The sequence below is a fragment of the Ctenocephalides felis genome, unplaced genomic scaffold (assembly GCF_003426905.1).
Source record: "Ctenocephalides felis isolate EL2017-DRISC unplaced genomic scaffold, ASM342690v1 CF-g0.4_SCAFFOLD_01492, whole genome shotgun sequence".
Classification (NCBI taxonomy): domain Eukaryota; kingdom Metazoa; phylum Arthropoda; class Insecta; order Siphonaptera; family Pulicidae; genus Ctenocephalides; species Ctenocephalides felis.
The window spans coordinates 53957077-53982885 of NW_020537646.1; the positions used below are offsets into that span (position 1 = coordinate 53957077).

Consider the following 25809-nt stretch of genomic DNA (forward strand, 5'->3'; position numbering starts at 1 on the left):
AAATTATTTTTAAAGTTTTAGTTTTGATGCATTTAGGAGCACGAGGCTGCCGAGCGACATGCGATTAAAGCGCCATCACGCAACATTGCGTACGTGACTCTCACTAGCTCTCTGAACGCAAATATCGCGATATATGACATCTATATTATGTTGTCTAGGTGTGAGCTGTCGACTGTCGTAGACTCGTAGAAGCTGCCGTTTGTGATGTTTTGTTGTAGTTGTGCATTGTACCAAAATATTGATTTAATAGTAATGTATTAAGCCCATGCTCCTATGAATCTATTTTTAATTCGTATATGAACGTGAGTGTGTAAAATTAAAGTAGTAACAATATTTTTTCTTTTCTGTCTGATGTCAATAAGTAGTTTTCATTACTTATCGTATTTTATTCGTATTCTCAATACAAATCATGCAGTTTTAAAATATGAAAACAAATGAATGAATTTGACATTTCAATTTTAATAAAAGCGTTTTTTTAACCTTTTGGGCTTATACCAAACTAAATGTTTGTGTTAAGTATAAAACTACCATTACACATTTGTATATTGCATATATTTTATGCATTATTTGCTATATTTGCCTATATTATTCACTTTTTAAAAGAAATAGTCAATAGCATATATACATGCCTTCATATAATTAACTTCTAAATAATATTATTCAGATGTCATCAGAAGAAGCATCAGAGCGCCTGATTCAATCAAGTTTATTTGATTTTGTAACTAGGCACATACCTCGTGCTGATTTATCAGTTGTTGATGAAATTGTTCTTTCATATTTGACTGCTATTTTGGAAGAAGTATCTCAGGATCCTGTATTTGATGTGGATGGTAATATAACATTTTATTATTTTCTATATCTTTTTATGTTCTTTGTTAACAAAGCTAATTGGTGTTTTGTTGTTTTAGGTTTTTCTGAGATGATGTCTGCATATTTTCCAAACTTCAATGACATAGAACCAAATAAGGTAAGTTAGTAAATAAACATCAATTTGTATATATATATATATATATATATATATATATATATATATTCTTGAAATGTTAATTTGCAGAGAGGTCAGTCATACCTTGTTACCATATAGCGAGACTGCATAACTCTGTGTTTTAACTTTTTACTTTATTTTAAAAAAATGTTAGGTAAATTTTTTGAGTGTTTTTTTCTGGTGTGATACTGTTTATTAATTGAAAACAAAAATTGCTGAATGATGACACACATACCCGTCGTAACATATAAATAAATAAATCATTATCTATTGTTCTTTCAATTTGACGACTAGCTGCAAATTAACATTTGAAGAATATGTCTCAACGTCAAACGAAAAAATTTAAATCTTATATATATATATATATATATGTATATATATATATATATATGTATATATATATATATATATATATATGTATATATCTTCAATGCTGCATTAATTTTTTTTTACAAAATTAGAAGTTATAAAAATATATAAAAAATTATATATTTGTAAAATATTTCTAATAAATTATTTTGAAATATCTATAATCAATATAGATATTCATTAGAGAATCAAAACGTTTCTTAATGGAAGATAATAATTGGAGATAAATGCCTTCCATTACTAAACGCTTTTATTCAGCTACACTTTGCAATATTTACTTGGATATTTGTAATACATAACAGTTATGTGTTATATATTTCACCATCAGGAAAAATTTAGAGCTTTTATATATATATATATATATATATATATATATATATGTATATATATTAGTATACATAGGTTAGTTTTGCTTTATGGTAGGTCCGTGAGCTGAGTGAAACTCCAACTCGATCAGGGAGTTGAGAATATATGTCAAATCAGGAAACATATCTATTATACACACACATATATGTATATATATATATACATATATATATATATATATATATACATATATATATATATATATACATATATATATATATATATATATATATATATATATATATATTAACCAAGTCTAATAATCAGGCATAACATCAATAAAAAACATGAATTTCTTTCAAAAATTCATTTTAAATCCATACGTTTCGGCTATAATCCTAGCCTTCATTCAGTGGAAACTAAAAATAAAATTAAAAACTAAAAACAATTGGAGTGACAAGAAAAAATAAAATAGTAAATAGTACTTACAATTAGTTAATCTTAGTGTTAATTCGGAAAATTTTAATAATCCATGGTATCAAGATATGGTAATGCACTACACTATGTATTATAAACATTAAACTTGTAATTACACAATATTTTCACAAAACACTGATTTGAAAATTCACAATTGGACAGTGTGTTGTTCATAGACTGGTTGAAGATATAATGGAGAAAGGACATTTTAAAAAATATTTTTTATCAAGATTCCACACATGTGTGGAACGAATTGCGAATACTTTGCGCGTCGTTTTTATTGTTTTGTTACTGTCTTTTGCCAGTAGTTGAACTTAAACAAAACGATTTACCTGACACAGAAACTCTTTCTGGTACTAGTACAAAACGATTTACCTGACTCAGAAACTCTTTCTGGTGTGATATGTTTGCCATACATTAAAGAATTGTATGTTCCTTGGAAAAAAACTTTTTTATAAATCTGGACTCCGACTTGTAAACAATTTTAGTACAACGACTAGTACTATTTTTACCAAAACAAAAACCCCTTTTAATATCGAACGACTTAGAAATCTCGTCTATCAAATTAATTGTCTAGATTGTAATTTAATTTCCATAGATGAAACAAGCCACAACTTAATGAAACGTTTACAACAACATAAAAATAATTCAAAAAATCCGAAGCAATTTAAAACTATGATAGTAGGCATATTTATACTTTAAAACACAATATGGACTTTTCTAACCCGACTGTACTACAATTCGAACAAAATTTATTCAAACGAAGAATTATAGAAGGATCTTTTTTAACTATTTACAGCAATAAAACAATAAATAAACGGAATGAACTTAACACGCTGTGCGATACAAACCTCTTTTATTTAGATAGTATTTCCAAATTTCTCACAAAACAATAAAAACGACGCGCAAAGTATTCGCTATTCGTTCCATACATGTGTGGAATCTTGGTAAAAAATATTTTTTAAAATGTCCTTTCTCCATTATATCTTCAACCAGTCTACGAACAACACACTGTCCAATTGTGATTACAAGTGTAATGATTACAATGTGTAATTACAAGTTTAATGTTTATAATACATAGTGTAGTGCATTACTATATCTTGATACTATGGATTATTAAAATTTTCGAATTTAACACTAAGATTAACTAATTGTAAGTACTATTTACTAATTTATTTTTTCTTTTCACTCATTATTAATTGTTTTTAGTTTTTAATTTTATTTTTAGTTTCCACTGAATGAAGGCTAGAATTATAGCCGAAACGTATGGATTTAAAATAAATTTTTGAAAGAAATTCATGTTTTTTATTGATTTTATGCCCGATTATTAGACATGGTTAATACATATGTCAACATCAAATTCAGAATCATACAATATATATATATATATATATATATATATATATATATATTGTTGTTAAGTTATGAAACAAATAGAATTTTACCGATTTTATTTCCATTGAAACTTTGGTTGGAATGTGGATTATCTTAGTTAATATTAAGATCAAAAAGTTTAGCAAAATTGTTTTTTATCAATTTGGAAGCATTTGAGCCTCTGGAAGGAAGGAAATTCGAAAACATTCACATAATGGACCACCCTAATATATATATATATATATATATATATATATATATATATATATAAATTTAGCGTTACACCTTACGTCCGCGATGGACGCCTAAATTACTGAACCGATTTAAAATTTGTTTTCCTCACCGTGTGCATATAGATTCCATTTAGGACATAAAGTATATTAAAAGTTTTAATTTATGGCCGAAATATTATGTTTTTGGCAATTTCAAGTGAATCGTATAATCAGTTTGATCTTATTTAGAGCAACGACTTACTAACAATTCGAGCGATAACGTTGGGTACAGTAGACTCTCTACTGAGGCGTACGCAGCACTGAAACAGTACAAAACAGTACTGAAACAGTACAAAAGAGCATTTGTTCTATGATTATATTGTAATATTTGACTGCATCTGTTTATACCGCGTTTTTAAGTGAGTCCACTTGAAGATTATATATTATTATCTGCTAAATAAATTAATAAATATTATGTAGCATTATGTTGCCAATTTTGAATTGATGGAAAGTTTAGAAAGCAATACATATTTGTGAGATTCTTAAAATTTATTTTAATCAAATATTAATAGTATTGTTTATGAAATTAAATGTGTTTGACTGAATTTCAATTTAATAAATATATGTTTCATGGTCAGGGGCAGTATTGATATTATCCAGGAACATTTATATGTGACGTGCTTTGTAGTGGATAAACTATTCATATGTTTTTTGTTAGCTGCCGCTTTCACTTACATACCAATTTGCAATCAATTAGTTATTTTCTGCTAGACATATTTTTTATGGCAAAACAACGTTTGCCGGGTCAGCTAGTATATATATATATATATATAAATATATAATAGAATAGAATAGAATAGAACTTTATTAAAATTCAATAGTTACAATTTAAGTCATTTACAATACATGATTATTCTAAAAATTCATTTATAAAATAATAGGGATTATTTAGTAAATAATTTTTAACAATATTTTTAAAAGTGAATCTGGTTTTGCATCTCCATTCATCAGGTAGCTTATTATAGATTTTGGCTCCCAATGAAGTTCTTAGCGATGATTTAAGTTTGATTTTTGGACATATCACTGCATTTTTATTCCGCGTATTGTGGTCGTGGACATCACTCCTCAATAAATGATTAGTTTTATCAGCATGCACCGCAATAGCTTGTTGCCAAATATAAATGTTTGTGACAGTCAAAATTTTGTGTTTTATGAATAGCGGCCTGCAGGGCTCCCGGGGCGAGACTCCTTCTATTGCTCTAACCGCCTTCTTTTGTAGATCCACAACTTTAGAAGTATGTGCACTAAGTCCCCAAGCTAATATTTCGTATGAAAGTACAGAATGGAACATAGCAAAGTAGGTTTCCCTGGCACATTCCTGGTTTATTATGGGTCTAATTCTTCTAATGGCATAAATGGCTTTCGAGAGCCTTGCGCATAGCAACTCTATATGTTTGGCCCAGGTTAGCAAACTATCCATTGTTAGTTCCAATTATTTAACTTCACCGCCTTGAAGTTCAACAGGTCTTCTACTAGCTGTAAAATTAATAGAAACAGTTTTATTTTTATTCAGAACAATTTTATTGGCGAGGAACCACTCTTCAGCTTGTTTGTAAGCACTTTGCCTCTTTTCATTTATAACTTTTATGTCTTTAAATTGGAAGGCAGGTTATTCACAAATATTAGGAATAGTAGCGGACCTAAAATACTACCTTGGACAATTCCAATATCTGGTACTAATTCTGCATCACTAAGCTTATATTGCCAGTCGACGAATTGTTGACGATTCGTGAAGTAGGATTGCATCAGCTTTAACGGAACACCTCTCAGTCCATAATATTCAAGTTTTTTTTAGAAGTATTTTGTATATATATATATATATATATATATATATATATGTGAAAGTAGTAAAGTATATGAAAGTAAAAACTCCACTTGTATAAAAATATATAAAATTTATTGATTATGAAAATTAATGATATAAAAATATGACAAGTCCAATTGTGTTTTTTCTCGTGACTAGCCTGCTTGATCCCCATACACTCCCTGCCCAGTGTTGACCTCACAGTTTAAAAAGAAAATACAGGAAAACACGTTATAAAAATATGGTGGGAAAGCAGATTATAGCAGTATTGTGGTACTAGTCAATTAGTAATTTTGATGTTTCGTCGGCAGATCTAACGTATGGTAGGTAATTCGACCTTTCATCATCTCCATACTCTGCATAAGGTTCTGAATAAAAATCATGTGGTGAATTTCCTGAACCTCGATGTCTTGGCGAATTTTTAAGATTCAACCTTGATCTACTAATTTTAATTTCTATAATATTTTGGGAAAACAGATGGCGCTCTGTAAGATTATAAATTTTCGCAGTGATTAAAATAATTTAGTCGCCATTCAGTAGCCCTTTGGATCATACATCGGATTCTCGAATTCTTTGTGGCTCTGTGGCAAACACTTTTATCAATTGCTCACCATTTTCACTACCATCATAATTAATTGGAATTAGTTATATCAGAATTACTTAATGTTTGGAATGCATTATTTATGGGTACAGTTTCCATTTCTGCAGGCGTTGCATTCGTATCTGATGGGTTCTTATCAGAGAAATAAGTTGGCTTTTTATCCAAATCAGGATCATTGGCTTCTTTAACATAAGAGTCCAGAATTGTGGAATCCAATAAATAATTTTATGTCATCATTTTGTTTTGACTCGTCGCTGTCACCGATAATGGGAGGTGGCATCAAAAGACGATTTGTTGAGTTAAGGAGAGGTTGAATTGCGATTCCACCATTTGATTGCGCATTCAATTCATCACCCAAGGTCTAGGATCAGAATTAACTTTTGTGTCAGCAATAAGCACTGAGGTCCAAATGGATATACCACGAAAGTCCGGCATCAGGTAGTAAGTGCGTTAACTACGATGAACCGAGGACTGGACGTACATTATCAAGTAGTCACTCACGACCAGTGATTATGGTGCTGCATCAAAATCTATATTTCTTAAATCCTCGAAAAATAAAACTCCTTCTTTGTCTTCATCTCAATCGTCGTGGGTCACCAATGTGGGAGTAGTAAAGTATATGATTGTATAAAATGTATAAAAATATATAAAATTTATTGATTATGAAAATTAATGATATAAAAATATGACAAGTCCGATTGTTTTTTTTCCTCAAGACTAGCCTGCTTGATCCCCATATATATATAAACCTCTTGTCATGATGTTGGTTTGCGATGGACGCCCAAACTACTGAAGCGATTTTAAATTTTATTGACTTATCGTGTGCATATATATCCAACTTAGGTTTTAGGAAATTTTGGAAAGTAAATTTAAAATATAAATATATAATTTTTATAAATTTCAAAAAAAAATGGCAGAAAATAGCCAAAAAAAAACACTAAAATGACAAATGCCAAAATTTATGATTTTTGAAAAAAAATTTTGACGGTTCAAAAAATATAATTCAAAAATATATACATATCATTTATATCCAAATTAGATAAAATGCTATATTCAAAATCACTGTTTATAGTTTTAAATCTAATTAAAAATCAGTGTTTATAAATTTAAATAAATGTTGACATTAAAAAAAGTGAACTGTCATTTGTCAATACTTATGAAAATAATTAGAGAAATAGATTTATAATTTATATTTATTTGATTAGCTTGCTAAATTATTTCGGATACCAAAACCTTATCAAAACATTATAGATCACAACAAAAAAGCGGCATATTGAAAAATTAATTATAAACAAAAAGTTAAAAAAAAATTAACGACTTCAATAAGAAACAAATAAATTAATTATTCCAATTTATGTTATAGGCAATATTGCCAAACAAACTAGCTGTAAGTGGAATTCTGTCTTAAGGCAATTAAGGCATCGTGCCTTAAGGCAAATTGCTGGAACTTCCCGTACCAAAAATTATTTTTTTAAAAACGATTAGCATTTTTGAAAAAAATTTACTTAAAAAAAAATAAGATTTTTGACAAACAATTAGACAAAAAATTACTTTTTTTTGAAAAAAAAATTTTTTTTAATTTTTTTTTTTGAAAAAAAAAATGTTTTCTTTATTTTGACATATTTTGAAAGATCTAAACTTTTTTTCAAAGCAATCGTACTGCTTTAACTGCATAAAGACGAAATATCAAACCGCGTAAGCTCCGCGTCGACGTCTAACGCGTAAACATTGGCACGGAACCCATAGGAATGTAAACCAAAATTATACTTATTGTTAAAATCTCTATAAAATATCTGATAATTTGATGTGCATATGTCTAATGATCATTTTTGACCGCCAAATGGCATTTTTTTTTACTTTTTTTATTAGATCTCCGAAACCGCTAAACCTGCCTTTATGAAAATTTGATCGGTATTTCACCTTGTCAATACAAGTAAAACGTTTTTTGAATTATTAAAATCGGACGCTCCGTTCTCTTAAAAACTGAGTTACCGTTTTCGGCACTTTTTGCCCCGTATCTTCGGAACGGCTAGACCTGACTTCGCCAAAAACTAATCAGCACGTCTCCTTATCAATACGAATCGAATGTTTTTTTAATTAATCAAATCGGTTGATCGGTGTTCCCGAAATCGTCGACGAAAATTTGTATCCGCACATACATACACACACACACACACACACACACATACATCCATTTTTTCTAAGGTATGCCAAAATATTCAGAAACCTTTGAAACGTCGAGAAATGCAAAAATTTTCATTTTCGATTTTTTTGCGATTACTATAACTTACCCTACGGGAAGTTAATTATAGATACAAAACATTATTGTAAAATAAATATTATCAAATTATATTAATTTTCAACCAAGAAGGAAATATTTTGACATTTAGAAATTCACTATTTTTCAATTAAATGCAAATGTAAACTAGCTGTAAGTGGAATTCCGTCTTGAGGCAATTATGGCATCGTGCCTTAAGGCAAATTGCTGGAACTTCCCGTACCGTAACGAAATGTTCAAGGAATACTGAATGTTTTCAAATAGATTATTATAAATATTGTAACATTGTCTAATATTTAGATTTATATAAACCGAATTGCAAAGTTCAAATTATTTGTTTACAGTATATTGGAGCTTTAGTCAGAATCAAAAATAAAATCTGAATTATTTTCGATATACAAAAAAAAAAAACTAAAAAAAAACAAAAAAAACACAATTTTTTTCCAAAATCAATTTTTTTGTTAAAACAAGCTGAAAGTTCTTTGAATCATTTAAATTGGACGCTTAGTTATCTCAAAAACCGCCATTTTTTGCACATTTAGCTCTGTATCTTCAAAATGGCTGGGCCTGCCATTGCCAAAAACTATTAATCACTTCTCCCAATCATTACTAATTGGATATTTTTTAGATCATTTAAATCGGATGCTCCGTTCTCTCAAACTCGATTTCTATTTTCTGCACTCTTTGCTCCGTATCTCCGAAACGGCTGGACCTGCCTTTGCCAAAATCTAATCAGCTCTTTTTCCTATCAATTGGAATCGAATGTTTTTTGAACCATTCAAATCGGTTGATCCGTGCGCCCGAAAACGTGACTGAAAATTTGTATCCATACATACATACACACACACACACAAAACGTCGAGAAATGCAAAAATTATCAATTTCGATTTTCGGCCCATTACAAAAACTTACCCTACGGGAAGTTAATATTGTAACATTGTATAATATTTATAAGAATTATATAAACTGAATTGCAGAGTTGAAATTATTTGTAAAGTATATTAGAACTATAGTCAGAATTGAAAATAAAATCTGAAATATTTTCGATATACAAAAAACTAAAAAAAAAAATGTAACAAATTTTTTTTTCCAAAATCAATTATTTTGTTAAGACAAGCAGAAAGTTCTTTGAATCATTTAAATCGGACGCTTAGTTCTCTCAAAAACTGCCATTTTTTACATATTTAGCTCCGTATCTTCAAAATGGCTGAGCCTGCCTTTGCCAAAAACTAATAAACACTTCTCCCAATCATTACTAATTGAATGTTTTTTAGATCATTCAAATCGGATACTCCGTTCTCTCAAAAATTCAATTTCTATTTTCTGCACTCTTTGCTCCGTATCTCCAAAACGGCTGGACCTGCCTTTGCCAAAAACTAATCAGCTCTTTTCCCTATCAATAAGAATCGAATGTTTTTTGAACCATTCAAATCGGTTGATCCGTGCGCCCTAAAACGTGACTGGAAATTTGTATCCATACATACATACACACACACACACATCCATTTTTTCTGAGGTATGCCAAAACGTTCAGAAACCTTCAAAACGTCGAGAAATGTAAAAATTTTCAATTCCGATTTTCGGCCCATTACAATAACTTACCCTACGGGAAGTTAAAAATCAATAATATATAAAAAATTGTATTTTTAGATAAAGATACTGCATTGATTTAGACTAAAATCTAATTTATTCATTAATTTAAAAAAATATTGACATAAACAAAGTTAAAATAAACAAAACACCATGATGCGTTGGAATTAATTTTTGAGGTGTAAAGAAATATGTGTAATTAAAAAATAATATTATTAATATATCAGTTGAGATATATTTTGATTGCCATCGCAAATGCCAATCTTACAGAAAATTGTAACCTCTTAAATGGAATAGTACAATCTGAGGGTATCATTGGAATATGACAAAAACAAACTAGACAAACTAAATATTATATCATATTATATTAAATTTCGAAAAGAAAATATTTTGACAGTTATAATTAATTTGAAATAAAATGCAAATGTCAAAAATCAGATCTTTATGTAAAACATTATTTATTTCCACAATATTCCTGTGTTGATTTAGCCAAACTTATGAATTTAACAATTATATAATTTATTCATTGATGACTTAAAATAATTATTAATTTATTAAAAAATAAATAATATTTAGATATAAGGTCATTTAATTAGAAATATTTCTTAGTTGAAACATGAAAGAAAATTTTATTGACATATTTGACATGATAAAAGTATAATAAACAAACACTCTGATGCGAGTGAATTAATTTTTAACTTCCCGTAGGGTAAGTTATTGTAATGGGCCGAAAATCGGAATTGAAATTTTTTACATTTCTCGACGTTTTGAAGGTTTCTGAACGTTTTGGCATACCTCAGAAAAAATGGATGTGTGCGTGTGTGTGTGTGTGTGTGTATGTATGTATGGATACAAATTTCCAGTCACGTTTCAGGACGCACGGATCAATCGATTTGAATGGTTCAAAAAACATTCGATTCCTATTGATAGGGAAAAGAGCTGATTAGTTTTTGGCAAAGGCAGGTCCAGCCGTTTCGGAGATACAAAGCAAAGAGTGCAGAAAATAGAAATCGAATTTTTGAGAGAACGGAGTATCCGATTTGAATGATCTAAAAAACATTCAATTAGTAATGATTGGGAGAAGTGTTTATTAGTTTTTGGCAAAGGCAGGCCCAGCCATTTTGAAGATACGGAGCTAAATATGTAAAAAATGGCAGTTTTTGAGAGAACTAAGCGTCCGATTTAAATGATTCAAAGAACTTTCTGCTTGTCTTAACAAAATAATTGATTTTGGAAAAAAAAATTTTGTTCCATTTTTTTTTTTTTTTTTTTTTTTTTTAGTTTTTTGTATATCGAAAATATTTCAGATTTTATTTTTAATTCTGACTATAGTTCTAATATACTTTACAAATAATTTCAACTCTGCAATTCAGTTTATATAATTCTTATAAATATTACACAATGTTACAATATTTATAATAATCTATTTGAAAACATTCAGTATTCCTCGAACATTTCGTTACGGTACGGGAAGTTCCAGCAATTTGCCTTAAGGCACGATGCCATAATTGCCTCAAGACAGAATTCCACTTACAGCTAGTTGAAGTATGAAATGTCTAATAATTTTAAAAATTATAACAAGTTTTTAACTATTTGTCATAAAGAATATATTTTATTACAAATTCATACCCATATCAAGCTCCAAAGTAATAAATACTATTCATAAAATGACATATTATTTATATACAATCTGATTTTAATTATCTGTATTGACATTTGCTAATTCAAAATAAATTAAAAAGAATTGAAATATTTATGGAAAAATATCAAATGAGTATATTTATGTTTCACTTGATTTCAAATAAAAAATATAAAAAAAAAATAATTGCGATGCCAAAATAGATAGTATACATCTAAAATTATAGTATAAATATTACAATTTTGATGATTTATCATCCATTATTTTACAGTACGAAAATTGATAAAAAATTAATAAAAGTGCCAAAAAGCAAACATTTAATAGATTTGGACTCGGATTCCTCAGAACTTTATCCATGTTAGTTTCAGGGATAGTATAAATATCAATTTATAGTCGGAAATTTATATTATAAGTGATTCGTAAGTAAAACAAATATAAACAAAAAATTCATAGAGATGGGTCTGGGCGTGAATTATTTCATAGCTATTCAACGCAAGTATATAAATATTAAAAATATATTAAGTATTAAAAGTATATTACAAAAAATATATCTCTGTTGTTAAAATTATAATTATTATGGCTATCCATGGCTATCCAAATGACAACTATTATTTTTTCAGCGAATAGTAGAAAACTATTATAATTATTTTTTCTATGTAACTACTATACAATTCTGCATCATCCATAGTTTTCTCAATTTAATTCCCTTTCTATATAAATATTTATTGTAATACTTGCAATTTTTCAATATCATGTTAAAATTGTCACTAAAATGTAAAATTATTGCAATTTCAGTCAAGTTATAAATAGTGCACAGAAAAGAAAATATATTTTTTTGAAAAACTAATATCGATTCAAAAAATAATATTTACTATTTTACCTATTCTCCATGGAAAACCACAATAATTATAATTTGTGAAATTCTATGTGTAAACAAATTGCTCACAGAGATATATTTTTCAATATACTTTTAATATATGAAAAATAATGAAATCTTAAGTTTTTCATATATTGAAATATATTAGTCAGAACTTATACGGCGAATGAAAATAATAAATAATATTTATTCGGCGCATTTGAGTTTTTATTATGACTAATGAATATACTTATATACAAGATATAAATAATTTTTGGTTTTTAATAAATATTTCCATACTTATATACATAATTTGTCGAGACGCGCGAAAATGACGAGCCTTATGCTTGCTCGTCGCTCTTGCAAAGCGACTTTATATGAGTGTTCTTGTACCGGCAGCGCGCGTACTAGCTTAAGTTTTTCCAACTTTCCTCCCAAAGTTCCACTTAGATTTAAATGAATTTTTGAATAATAGAAGAAAAATGTACAGGCTTTCGAATGATGCTAATATAAAAGTAGTCAAACAAGCCGCACTGGCAGAAAATGGTATCAATAAAATGACGTTAACAGTTTTTCGATATCTCTCATATTTCCAACAAAAAGTGAGTTTGAAAAAAGGGGTCACTTTCACATGTTTTCACTGATATCTCGGCCAAATGATGAGCTACGGATTTGAAATTTGGTATTTCGAATTTTCTCGAAAATACCTATAAAATGGCATCAAAATTATTTAAATACCAGGGTGGGGCCAATTCTGTATGGAAACACGTCCATACCCTTTATGGAAAAATTTCAAAGAAAATATTAAAGTATTAAGTATGTGATCAATGAAACCATTCCTAAATACAGCATCATAGAACATGTTAAAATGTTAGCAAGGTAAATAGGACGTAATACCAAACAGGCTATAACAAATTTATAAAAGTCATTATAAATTTTGTAATTTATTTAAATCTTTAATTATTTCATTTTATTTATTATTTAAGTTTAAAAAAAACCCTTTAATCAATAGTATTGATCCATCATATTCAAATTTCAATCCGGATTTTATTTATTTTGGGATTGATATGAATTTTTTATTACAAAAGGTTAGAAATGTTGGTTGTCAAACAGATTCAAATTTCAATCAGGTGGATTTTAATAAGGGCCATCGCACCGCTAGGCTTGGTGCGCTAGTATATATATATATATATATATATATATATATATATATATATACATAGCTGGGCATTAACTCGTTAATCCGTTAATCGTTAATTAACGAAGTTAACATTTTGATTAACGGATTAACTTTTAAGTTAACTTTTGAAAATGTTAACGGACAGGTTAACTTCCGTTAAAATGCCAGAAGTCCGTTAATCGTTAATCCAATGCCCAGGACCGTGCCTGGCCAGCGTGCAGTGCGTGCACCGCACGCAGGCGGCCGCCTTTTGAGACGGCCGAGGGGCGGCCAAATGAAAAAAAGAACAAATTCAAAGACGGCCATAACAAAAAATGGTCGAAATAAATAGCTGTTGCATTAAAAGTCTACTGAATTAAAAGGCGGCCAAATTAAAAGACTGTTGGATTAAGAGGCGGCCAAGCTCAAAGTCCGCTGAACTCATTCGCTGCCGTAAAGTCCGCTGTATATATCTAAAAGACCAAAATTACCGTAGTAAAAATCAGCCAAAGGCGGCCCTATTGAATGCGACTCTGTTTCTAAATAATTTATAAGTTATAAACTTGGTGTAAGTGGCAACTTTGCCTAAATCAAGTTGCACGAAGTATCCAATATGTGTTAATAATCGACTTAACAATGAAAATATATTAATTCATGAGTATATTGCAATGTGAAAAACTATCGCAGATTATTCAATTTTGTACAAATTTTCTAAAAATATTAGTTATGTTTTATAAATAGTTTAAAAATTACATATTATTGAACAAGAAACAAACTGTAGTAAATTAAAAACAAGATCCAAATTTCCAAAGCAATTTGTTAATCAATAACTGAAAAACGACTCGTCGATTATTGACAAAATTTAATCAGCAAGATTCTCAAATAGAAAACGTTTGTAATGGTTTTTGAATTTTCAAAATCAATTCACTAATTAAAAATTTGAGACTTTTTTGAAAATTCTAAAGGCAAAACTAAGCAGCACGAGTGCTTATCGAATTTACGAATTTTGACGATTGTTCAAATGGGATTGTGCATTTTTGAGAAAAGATCCACTAAAGATGAAATTTTGACTCACGTAAAGAAGCGCCGCTCATTTTTGCAATCTTTGATAGTACAGATTTTAAAAATTAAAATGACTTAATGTGGGTCGAAATATTTAGTTATCTTAGAGACCATGATCACTATCGCCAAAAAAGTTTTATAAATATCATCGTAAAGCAATATCACCAATTAAACACGAAAGAAGAAGAAACGAACCGACCGATCTCTTAGAAGTAATCAGCACGATTCCTAAATGATATCTTTCAAACAGTTCCTGAATTTTTAAAATCGATGCAGAATTTTTGGCTAAAACGTGTACAATAAATTTTATATTTTTCTGTAGATTAGAAACAGCTTGGCCGATCGTCGCACAAAACTGACAGGCGCTAGTCATTATCTAGTTACATCAAATGACTTTTAAACTTTTGAATTGGATTTAACCGTTTTTGAGAAAACGTTGCCGAAAATTCAAAAATCGGCTTTCAAACGATTCAGAATGACTTAAAATGTCGAGAAAACTTGAAAATTACAAGACGATTTTTTTCGTGAGAACATATTGGATATTTTCCTATTATGCTATTTTTAAGGGCGGCCATTTATATGCTCGCACGCAGGCGGCCACATACCCGGGCACGGCTCTGCCAATTATTACTATTTACCGCACGGCACAGCTTTAGCCAATGCCTTATTAAATGACATAGAGAAAAGATTTGGACCACTCGTGAATGATGAACAGTGCCAACATGTTCAAAAGACTTGTTCAACGATGCTGCATTCCTCGGGGAACAGATATTCATATATCAATTTATTAAATACAATACTGCTATACCCTCAAGCGCTGCAGTTGAACGTTTGTTTTCCACGGGTAAAGACATTTTGACACCAAAACGAGCCTCGCTTTCAGACGAGAACTTCAACATGTTAATGTTCATGAAGAGAAATATGCATCTAATACCCGACGCTTAACCCGTCGCGCGTTTCCTATTTTTCGCAAAAAAACTCTTTCCCTTTATATAGAAAAAAATTCTTGTAAAAACAATATGCAATCATAAAAACAGAAAGTTGACCAATAGCGTTATTATCACGGTGTGTGCATAAAGCGCGTCGCGCCATTAAGGGGTTGAATTACACATTTGAATTATACAAGTATTTTGTTTTATTCATAACCTGTTAACTTCCAGAACCTAAACCAATAAGTTTTTTAAGTTCACTAACGCAACAATATAAAAATGTAATTTTACACATATTAACGGATTAACGATTAACGTTAACTTGCGTTAATTATTCCGAAATGTAACGCTTTAACGTTTAACGAAGCTAACTTTTTTTGTAGCGGATTAACGATTAACGAAGTTAACTTTTTGATTAACGGTGCCCAGCTATGTATATATATATTAACAAAGTCTAATAATCGGGCATAACATCAATAAAAAACATGAATTTCTTTCAAAAATTTATTTTAAATCCATACGTTTCGGCTATAATCCTAGCCTTCATTCAGTGGAAACTAAAAATAAAATTAAAAACTAAAACAATTGAATTGGAGTGAAAAGAAAAAAATAAAATAGTAATTAGTACTTACAATTAGTTGATCTTAGTGTTAAATTGGAAAATTTTAATAATCCATGGTATTAGGATATGGTAATGCACTACTCTATGTATTATAAACATTAACTTGAAATTACACAATATTTTCACAAAATACTGATTTGAAAAAATCACAAATGGATAGTGTGTTATTCGTAGACTGGTTGAAGATGTAATGGAGAAAGACATTTTTTTAAAAAATATTTTTACCAAGATTTTGCACATGTGTGGAACAAATTGTAAATCCTTTGCGCGAACGCTTTTATTGTTTTGTAAGAAATTTGGAAATGTTATCTAAATAGAAGAGATTTGTGTCGCACAGCGTGTTGAGTTCATTCCGTTTATTTATTGTCTTATTGTTATAAATAGTTAAAAAAGATCCCTCTATAATTCTTCGTTTAAATGAATTTTGTTCAAATTGTAGTACAGTCGGATTAGAAAAGTCCATATTATGTTTTAAAGTGTATATATGGTCTGCAAGAACAGTTTTGAATTGTTTGGGGTTTTTTGAATTGTTTTTGTGTTGTTGTAACCGTTTATTGAGGTTCTGGTTAGTTTCTCCTATGTAAATTAAATTACAGTCTAAACAATTTATTTGATAGACGAGATTTCTGAGTCGTTCAATATTAAATGGGGTTTTTGTCTTGGTAAAAATAGTGCTAGTAGTTGTACTAAAATTGGTTACAAGTCGAAGTCCAGATTTATAAAAAAGTTTTTTCCAAGGAACATACAATTCTTTATGGGGGGCGATACATGTAACAAGAAAAAAAAAAAACGATTTTTTTTTTTTTCATAAATCGTTACAATAACATCTCAAAAATATGCCTGCAAAAATTCAAAACAAAATTATCATTATTTAATTTTTTTTTGGTTTAACTAGATGATATATGTTTTATGAATACGTACAAACTAATTTTTTTGAATTCAGATCACCGTACGAAAAGTGAGAACGCCCGCAGATTGATGGCGTTTTCCGAGAGGGTCTTGGCAGATCTATTTTTACGGCAGCCATTTAAAAAAAAAAAATAAAAAAAAAATGTTTTTGTGTAGTTTAATATATAATAAATAACCATAAAAAAATTCAAAAAGATTCAGTTATTCCTTCCCAGTTTAAAAAGTCCTCAAAAAATGGTAAAAATTAAGGCGATTACATGTATCGCCCCCCTTAATGTATGGCAAACATATTACACCAGAATGAGTTTCTGAGTCAGGTAAATCGTTATGTACTGTGCAATTGTCCATTTTATTCAAAAGGTACGTTCGTCTGTTACTAGTTACGGAATTTATAAGTTTTAGGGGATAAGAGTTATCTGTTAAAATTTTTGTAATTAATTTGATGTTGTTGTCCCAAAATGTTTTGTCCGATAGAAGTATTGCGTGGTCCGTTAGATTTATTATAGTACCTATTTTCATTTTGAGTGGATGATAAGAAAAGTAATTAAGGTAGCGTCCGGAGTTAGTTGGTTTTTGGTACCAATTTGTTATTAGTTTGTTATCTGTAGTACGTATAAGTTTTATGTCTAAGAAACTTATCGAGTTCATTGTCTCGAATTCCACTGTAAATTTTAATTTTTTATTGACGTTATTAAATTGATCAATTATCATAGTGACATCATCACTAGGGATACAAGTGATAATGTCATCTACATAACGGTAATAAAAAATATGTTTATTGTAATTTTTAAAAATTGTATTTTCAAGGAGTTGTAAGGATATTTCTGCTAGAGATGGACTTGCTGGGGACCCCATTGGCGCCCCAAAAATTTGATAATAGAAAGAGCCATTGAATTCAAAATAAGTGTTAGAGACAATGAACTTGACGGTTTCCCTGAACCAGTGTAAAGATAAAGAAGTCAACGGGGAAATTTCATTCCATCGGATTGTTATTGCGTCTAAAATAAGGTCTAGGGGTACATTAGTAAAAAGTGAGACTACGTCTAAGCTAATTAGTTTGTAGTTGTCTGGTATATAATTTATCTTGTGTTTTAAGTCAGTAACGAGTTCATAAGAATTTTTTATGTAGTGTGGTGATTGTTTTGTTATTGTAGTTAAAATGTTACTTATGTATTTTGAGAGTTTATATAGGGGAGTATTAATGTCGGAAACTATTGGTCTAAAAGGTAAATTATTTTTGTGGACTTTGGGAAGGCCATAAAGTCTGGGAAAATATGGGTGTAAATTTTTCAGGTCAGAAGTTATCTCTTTTGTTAGTTGTTTGTTTGTTGTAAGTTTGTCTAAAAATTTATGGCACGTGCGGTTTATGTAGTCAGTTGGATCGTTATTGGTAATTTTGTAAGTATTAGTGTCAAGTAATAATTCAGATATTTTATTTATATAGTCTTGCTTATCTATGATAACAGTGATGTTGCCTTTATCCGCTTTAGTGACCACTATATCCGGATGATTTTTGAGAAATATTTTGCATGCTTTAAGGTCTAAGAATATTATCGTAAGTTGTATTTTTAGTATTAAAGGAATTGATATGTTGGATGATTTTTTTACAAAAAAGATTTCTAGTGTGAATTTTAGTTTTCGGATCTTTAATTTGTTGTAAACCATATTCTAAATTACTAAGCAATTTAATAAAGTTAAAATTACGACAAGTAGCAGGAACTGAAAAATTGGGTTCTAAAGCGAATATGTACAATAGTCTGTCTGGTATGTCGATAGAAGAATAATTTTTTAACCATTTATCAATAATATTTTTATCTAAAATTATTTTGTTATTTTCTAATTTGTTTTGTAATAGTTTATTAAATTTGTTAGTATACGAAAGTTTCAAACTATTGAACTGTTTGTTGTTTCTAATTGTTTCTAAATATAAAAAGTTTTCAAAAATATCGATTTCTACTGTGCGACACAACCAATTTGTGATTTTTTCAATCGTGTTTCTAAAATTACAAATATTTTTGATACACCTGTTAATTGTGAGTGTAATGTATTTTAACCTAACTTTTTGTAAACTATTGTATTGGGAATTATTACTAATGAATTGGAATTTTTTAATGTCTATTTCGTAAAATTTAGGAACAATTTTTTCTTTGCGACATCTTAATAAGAACACTTGTTTGTTGAAATTTATGATAATTTTAGAGTTGAGCTTAGAAATTTTTTTAAATTGTGAAAAAATGTAAAACCGTAATTGCGCCTAATAAATTCAAAAAATGACAGGTTGTGATCTGCAAAATGATTTTGCTTTCCTTGTAATCTCCAATTGTTGTGCTGTAGAGTGACCATTTTCCTATTATAATGACGTAGTGGTTCCATGGATAATAATTGTGTAGTTGGAATTTTAGTATTTTATCTTGTATAAAGTACTGAGAGTAATGAATCCTTTTTTCAGCCCAGGAAAAATATTTTGTATGATTCTGAATTTGATGTTGACATATGTATTAACAAAGTCTAATAATTTTAGTTTCCACTGAATGAAGGCTAGGATTATAGCCGAAACGTATGGATTTAAAATAAATTTTTGAAAGAAATTCATGTTTTTTATTGATGTTATGCCCGATTATTAGACTTTGTTAATACATATGTCAACATCAAATTCAGTGTTCACATCAATTTTACGAAATAGACATTAAAAAATTCCAATTCATTAGTAATAATTCCCAATACAATAGTTTACAAAAAGTTAGTTTAAAATACATTACACTCACAATTAACAGGTGTATCAAAAATATTTGTAATTTTAGAAACACGATTGAAAAAATCACAAATTGGTTGTGTCGCACAGTAGAAATCGATATTTTTGAAAACTTTTTATATTTAGAAACAATTAGAAACAACAAACAGTTCAATAGTTTGAAACTTTCGTATACTAACAAATTTAATAAACTATTACAAAACAAATTAGATAATAACAAAATAATTTTAGATAAAAATATTATTGATAAATGGTTAAAAAATTATTCTTCTATCGACATACCAGACAGACTATTGTACATATTCGCTTTAGGACCCAATTTTTCAGTTCCTGCTACTTGTCGTAATTTTAACTTTATTAAATTGCTTAGTAATTTAGAATATGGTTTACAACAAATTAAAGATCCGAAAACTAAAATTCACACTAGAAATCTCTTTTGTAAAAAATTCATCCAACATATCAATTCCTTTAATACTAAAATACAACTTACGATAATATTCTTAGAGACCTTAAAGCATGCAAAATATTTCTCAAAAATCATCCGGATATAGTGGTCACTAAAGCGGATAAAGGCAACATCACTGTTATCATAGATAAGCAAGACTATATAAATAAAATATCTGAATTATTACTTGACACTAATACTTACAAAATTACCAATAACGATCCAACTGACTACATAAACCGCACGTGCCATAAATTTTTAGACAAACTTACAACAAACAAACAACTAACAAAAGAGATAACTTCTGACCTGAAAAATTTACACCCATATTTTCCCAGACTTTATGGCCTTCCCAAAGTCCACAAAAATAATTTACCTTTTAGACCAATAGTTTCCGACATTAATACTCCCCTATATAAACTCTCAAAATACATAAGTAACATTTTAACTACAATAACAAAACAATCACCACACTACATAAAAAATTCTTATGAACTCGTTACTGACTTAAAACACAAGATAAATTATATACCAGACAACTACAAACTAATTAGCTTAGACGTAGTCTCACTTTTTACTAATGTACCCCTAGACCTTATTTTAGACGCAATAACAATCCGATGGAATGAAATTTCCCCGTTGACTTCTTTATCTTTACACTGGTTCAGGGAAACCGTCAAGTTCATTGTCTCTAACACTTATTTTGAATTCAATGGCTCTTTCTATTATCAAATTTTTGGGGCGCCAATGGGGTCCCCAGCAAGTCCATCTCTAGCAGAAATATCCTTACAACTCCTTGAAAATACAATTTTTAAAAATTACAATAAACATATTTTTTATACCCGTTATGTAGATGACATTATCACTTGTATCCCTAGTGATGATGTCACTATGATAATTGATCAATTTAATAACGTCAATAAAAAATTAAAATTTACAGTGGAATTGGAGACAACGAACTCGATAAGTTTCTTAGACATAAAACTTATACGTACTACAGATAACAAACTAATAACAAATTGGTACCAAAAACCAACTAACTCCGGACGCTACCTTAATTACTTTTCTTATCATCCACTCAAAATGAAAATAGGTACTATAATAAATCTAACGGACCACGCAATACTTCTATCGGACAAAACATTTTGGGACAACAACATCAAATTAATTACAAAAATTTTAACAGATAATTCTTATCCCCTAAAACTTATAAATTCCGTAACTAGTAACAGACGAACGTACCTTTTGAATAAAATGGACAATTGCACAGTACATAACGATTTACCTGACTCAGAAACTCATTCTGGTGTAATATGTTTGCCATACATTAAAGAATTGTATGTTCCTTGGAAAAAACTTTTTTATAAATCTGGACTTCGACTTGTAACCAATTTTAGTACAACTACTAGCACTATTTTTACCAAGACAAAAACCCCATTTAATATTGAACGACTCAGAAATCTCGTCTATCAAATAAATTGTTTAGACTGTAATTTAATTTACATAGGAGAAACTAGCCAGAACCTCAATAAACGGTTACAACAACACAAAAACAATTCAAAAAACCCCAAACAATTCAAAACTGTTCTTGCAGACCATATATACACTTTAAAACACAATATGGACTTTTCTAATCCGACTGTACTACAATTTGAACAAAATTTATTTAAACGAAGAATTATAGAGGGATCTTTTTTAACTATTTATAACAATAAGACAATAAATAAACGGAATGAACTCAACACGCTGTGCGACACAAATCTCTTCTATTTAGATAACATTTCCAAATTTCTTACAAAACAATAAAAGCGTTCGCGCAAAGGATTTACAATTTGTTCCACACATGTGCAAAATCTTGGTAAAAATATTTTTTAAAAAAATGTTTTTCTCCATTACATCTTCAACCAGTCTACGAATAACACACTATCCATTTGTGATTTTTTCAAATCAGTATTTTGTGAAAATATTGTGTAATTTCAAGTTAATGTTTATAATACATAGTGTAGTGCATTACCATATCCTAATACCATGGATTATTAAAATTTTCCAATTTAACACTAAGATCAACTAATTGTAAGTACTAATTACTATTTTATTTTTTTCTTTTCACTCCAATTCAATTGTTTTAGTTTTTAATTTTATTTTTAGTTTCCACTGAATGAAGGCTAGGATTATAGCCGAAACGTATGGATTTAAAATAAATTTTTGAAAGAAATTCATGTTTTTTATTGATGTTATGCCCGATTATTAGACTTTGTTAATACATATGTCAACATCAAATTCAGAATCATACAAAATATATATATATATATATATATATATATATATATATATATATATATATATATATATATTAGGGAGGGCCAATTCATTATAGAAGTAAAATTAAGCGATATGGGCACCTTTTTATATGAAATATATGTGTTAAATAAATAAAAAATGGAACAAATTTTTTTTTTCCAAAATCAATTATTTTGTTAAGACAAGCAGAAAGTTCTTTGAATCATTTAAATCGGACGCTTAGTTCTCTCAAAAACTGCCATTTTTTACATATTTAGCTCCTTATCTTCGAAATGGCTGCGCCTGCCTTTGCCAAAAACTAATAAGCACTTCTCCCAATCATTACTAATTGAATGTTTTTTAGATCATTCAAATCGGATACTCCGTTCTCTCAAAAATTCGATTTCTATTTTCTGCACTCTTTGCTCCGTATCTCCGAAACGGCTGGACCTGCCTTTGCCAAAAACTAATCAGCTCTTTTCCCTATCAATAGGAATCGAATGTTTTTTGAACCATTCAAATCGGTTGATCCGTGCGCCCTAAAACGTGACTGAAAATTTGTATCCATACATACATACACATACACACACACACATACACACACACACACACACACACACATTCATTTTTTCTGAGGTATGCCAAAACGTTCAGAAATCTTCAAAACGTCGAGAAATGTTAAAATTTTCAATTCCGATTTTCGGCCCATTACAATAACTTACCCTACGGGAAGTTAAATATTGCGTCTAATACAATAATATACTAACATACACCACAGAGTTGTAATATTTAATGTTATAATACATTGGAATATATACTTTCATTACGTAGTTTGCCAGAATTTTCAAATTTTTGGATGGCTTATTAGTAGTTACATATAACCGAAGTAACCTACTAGCCTTCGTGAGCCAACGGGAATGTGCTATTGGCCCTGGTTTCATGTTAGCTAAGTCTGTCGATACTTCTCCAGAAGCAACTGCTTTAGCTATTTTTATTAAATAACTTGAGTCAGTTGTCGATTCAGCAGGACTTAAATCAGCCAAATTTTCAAGTGGGATTGTTTCAAAGTCTTTTACCGGCTGGAAGTATATAGGAAAAAATAAATTATATTGAATTTGAACATATGGTATTAAAAAATAGTAAATATGTTATAACTCACCGGTATATTTTCGCATGTTTCAATTTGTTTGCTTAATATTCCAGTTTTTGTTCGTGGTCCAGTGGTCAATGATTTTTCCAAATAGTTAAATAAATGGCGAAGTGGAAGTTCGTTAAAGTGGAGAAGACACACAAACCAATGCAGTAGCCTGTTTAACTGAATTTCAAATCGACGTAAAATCCCATTTTTTACGCCTGTATTTGCTGGTTCACCATCGCAACATATGCCTATCAAAGAATCGAGAGCTATTCCTTTATCGGCGAAAAACTCGTTCAATTTGATTACTCTACTTTCCGAATCTTCATTTTCCAATTTTGTGTAACCCAACAATTGGCAATTCGGTTCCTTTAAAATAACTAAATGCGCTTCTTTAATCATTCGTGGGTGAAACTTCTTATCGATTTTTTCCATGGTAATAGAATCATTTTTTCGGCCGTCGAATGAAAATGCTATTAATTCAGAAGAATCATATCGTTTGTGTAGAGCTTGCCTATTTTTCTGCCTCTCATGAACGCTTTTATTTTTATCCATAATGACAGGATTGCCCCAATCATCCGTTACGCCCAGGTCACGCAGGATTGCTGTCAACACGCCAGAACCAACTCTATCAGAAATTGCAAATCTGTCGCACATTAAGGCATAGCTTGGAGCCTTATATCTTCGACTATATGGACCACGTTTTATATGAGAAGTATTTTGTGAACTTTCCGAACTGCTTTTAAAATCAAAACGAACATCTGGAGTATATGTCTCACCTGGAGTAATATTGCTAGTTATTGTAGATTCTGATACTTCATCTTCAATTTTTATAATATATTCTGGTATCGTAGATTTCCTCTCATTATGTTGATCCATCATAAACGCTTGTAAATGTTCTGGAACCAGTCCACAAGAACACAGTATTCTTCGCAAATCGCATTTGCATTTTCCAATATAAAATAATTCTTTCGTGGATTCTACAAACTCCTAAAATGATGCTTGGGTAGACTTGCTTTTATTTGTACTTTTATATTTATCAATCAATCGGTTCAATTTTCTAGCGATACTTCGTTTCTCCATAATTGGAATATCAATTTTTTCCCACGTCTGAATCAATTGCGTTACCACATTTGGAGTAAATGTTTTATATGAAAACATTTTATTTTGTTTTTTTTGATTTTTCCGCCAAATAAAAATAATACCTGATAACTTCCATAATTGTCGGAAGATTCACTCCTGTAAATTCTTCTGCTGGTCCAAATGTAATTTGATCATGCGAGTGCATATGATTCAAATTACTGGCACTTGCGTCTGAATTTAAATAAGAACTCGCCATTGATACTTGACGCCCTAGTGACGAACTGAATGAACATTTATGCGGAATTGTCACATTAATATATTATTTTCGAAATTTCTAGAATTAAAATAAAAAAATACTAGCGCACTCTGATGGAAATAAATAACAAACTAAACCCGATTTAAAAACCCCAGCACAAACTCTTAATTAAAATAAAACTCACAATTTGAATTATTCACATGCCTAAATTAATACATTTACTTATTAAAAACAGTATTTTATTGAAAATTTCGCTGGCTAAAAAGTAATTTGCGATATATGGTTTTGCAGTCAAAATTCATTTAAATAACACATATATTTCATATAAAAAGGTGCCCATATCGCTTAATTTTACTTCTATAATGAATTGGCCCTCCCTAATATATATATATACTTTGAAACAATCCCACTTGAAAATTTGGCTGATTTAAGTCCTGCTGAATCGACAACTGACTCAAGTTATTTAATAAAAATAGCTAAAGCAGTTGCTTCTGGAGAAGTATCGACAGACTTAGCTAACATGAAACCAGGGCCAATAGCACATTCCCGTTGGCTCACGAAGGCTAGTAGGTTACTTCGGTTATATGTAACTACTAATAAGCCATCCAAAAATTTGAAAATTCTGG

At 29.5% G+C, this 25809-nt stretch overlaps 1 protein-coding gene across 1 annotated transcript in view; it reads left to right on the plus strand.

The window, feature by feature from the left end:
* Window positions 1-224: 224 nt before the first annotated feature.
* LOC113369785 (CUE domain-containing protein 2) overlaps window positions 225-25809 on the plus strand; it is a 159712-nt gene continuing 134127 nt past the window's right edge. Inside the window, exons 1-3 of the mRNA XM_026610356.1 lie at window positions 225-302; window positions 665-830; window positions 909-967. Coding sequence (XP_026466141.1) covers window positions 297-302; window positions 665-830; window positions 909-967 — 231 coding nt within the window. The 5' untranslated portion in view covers window positions 225-296. The remainder of the gene's footprint in view (window positions 303-664; window positions 831-908; window positions 968-25809) is intronic.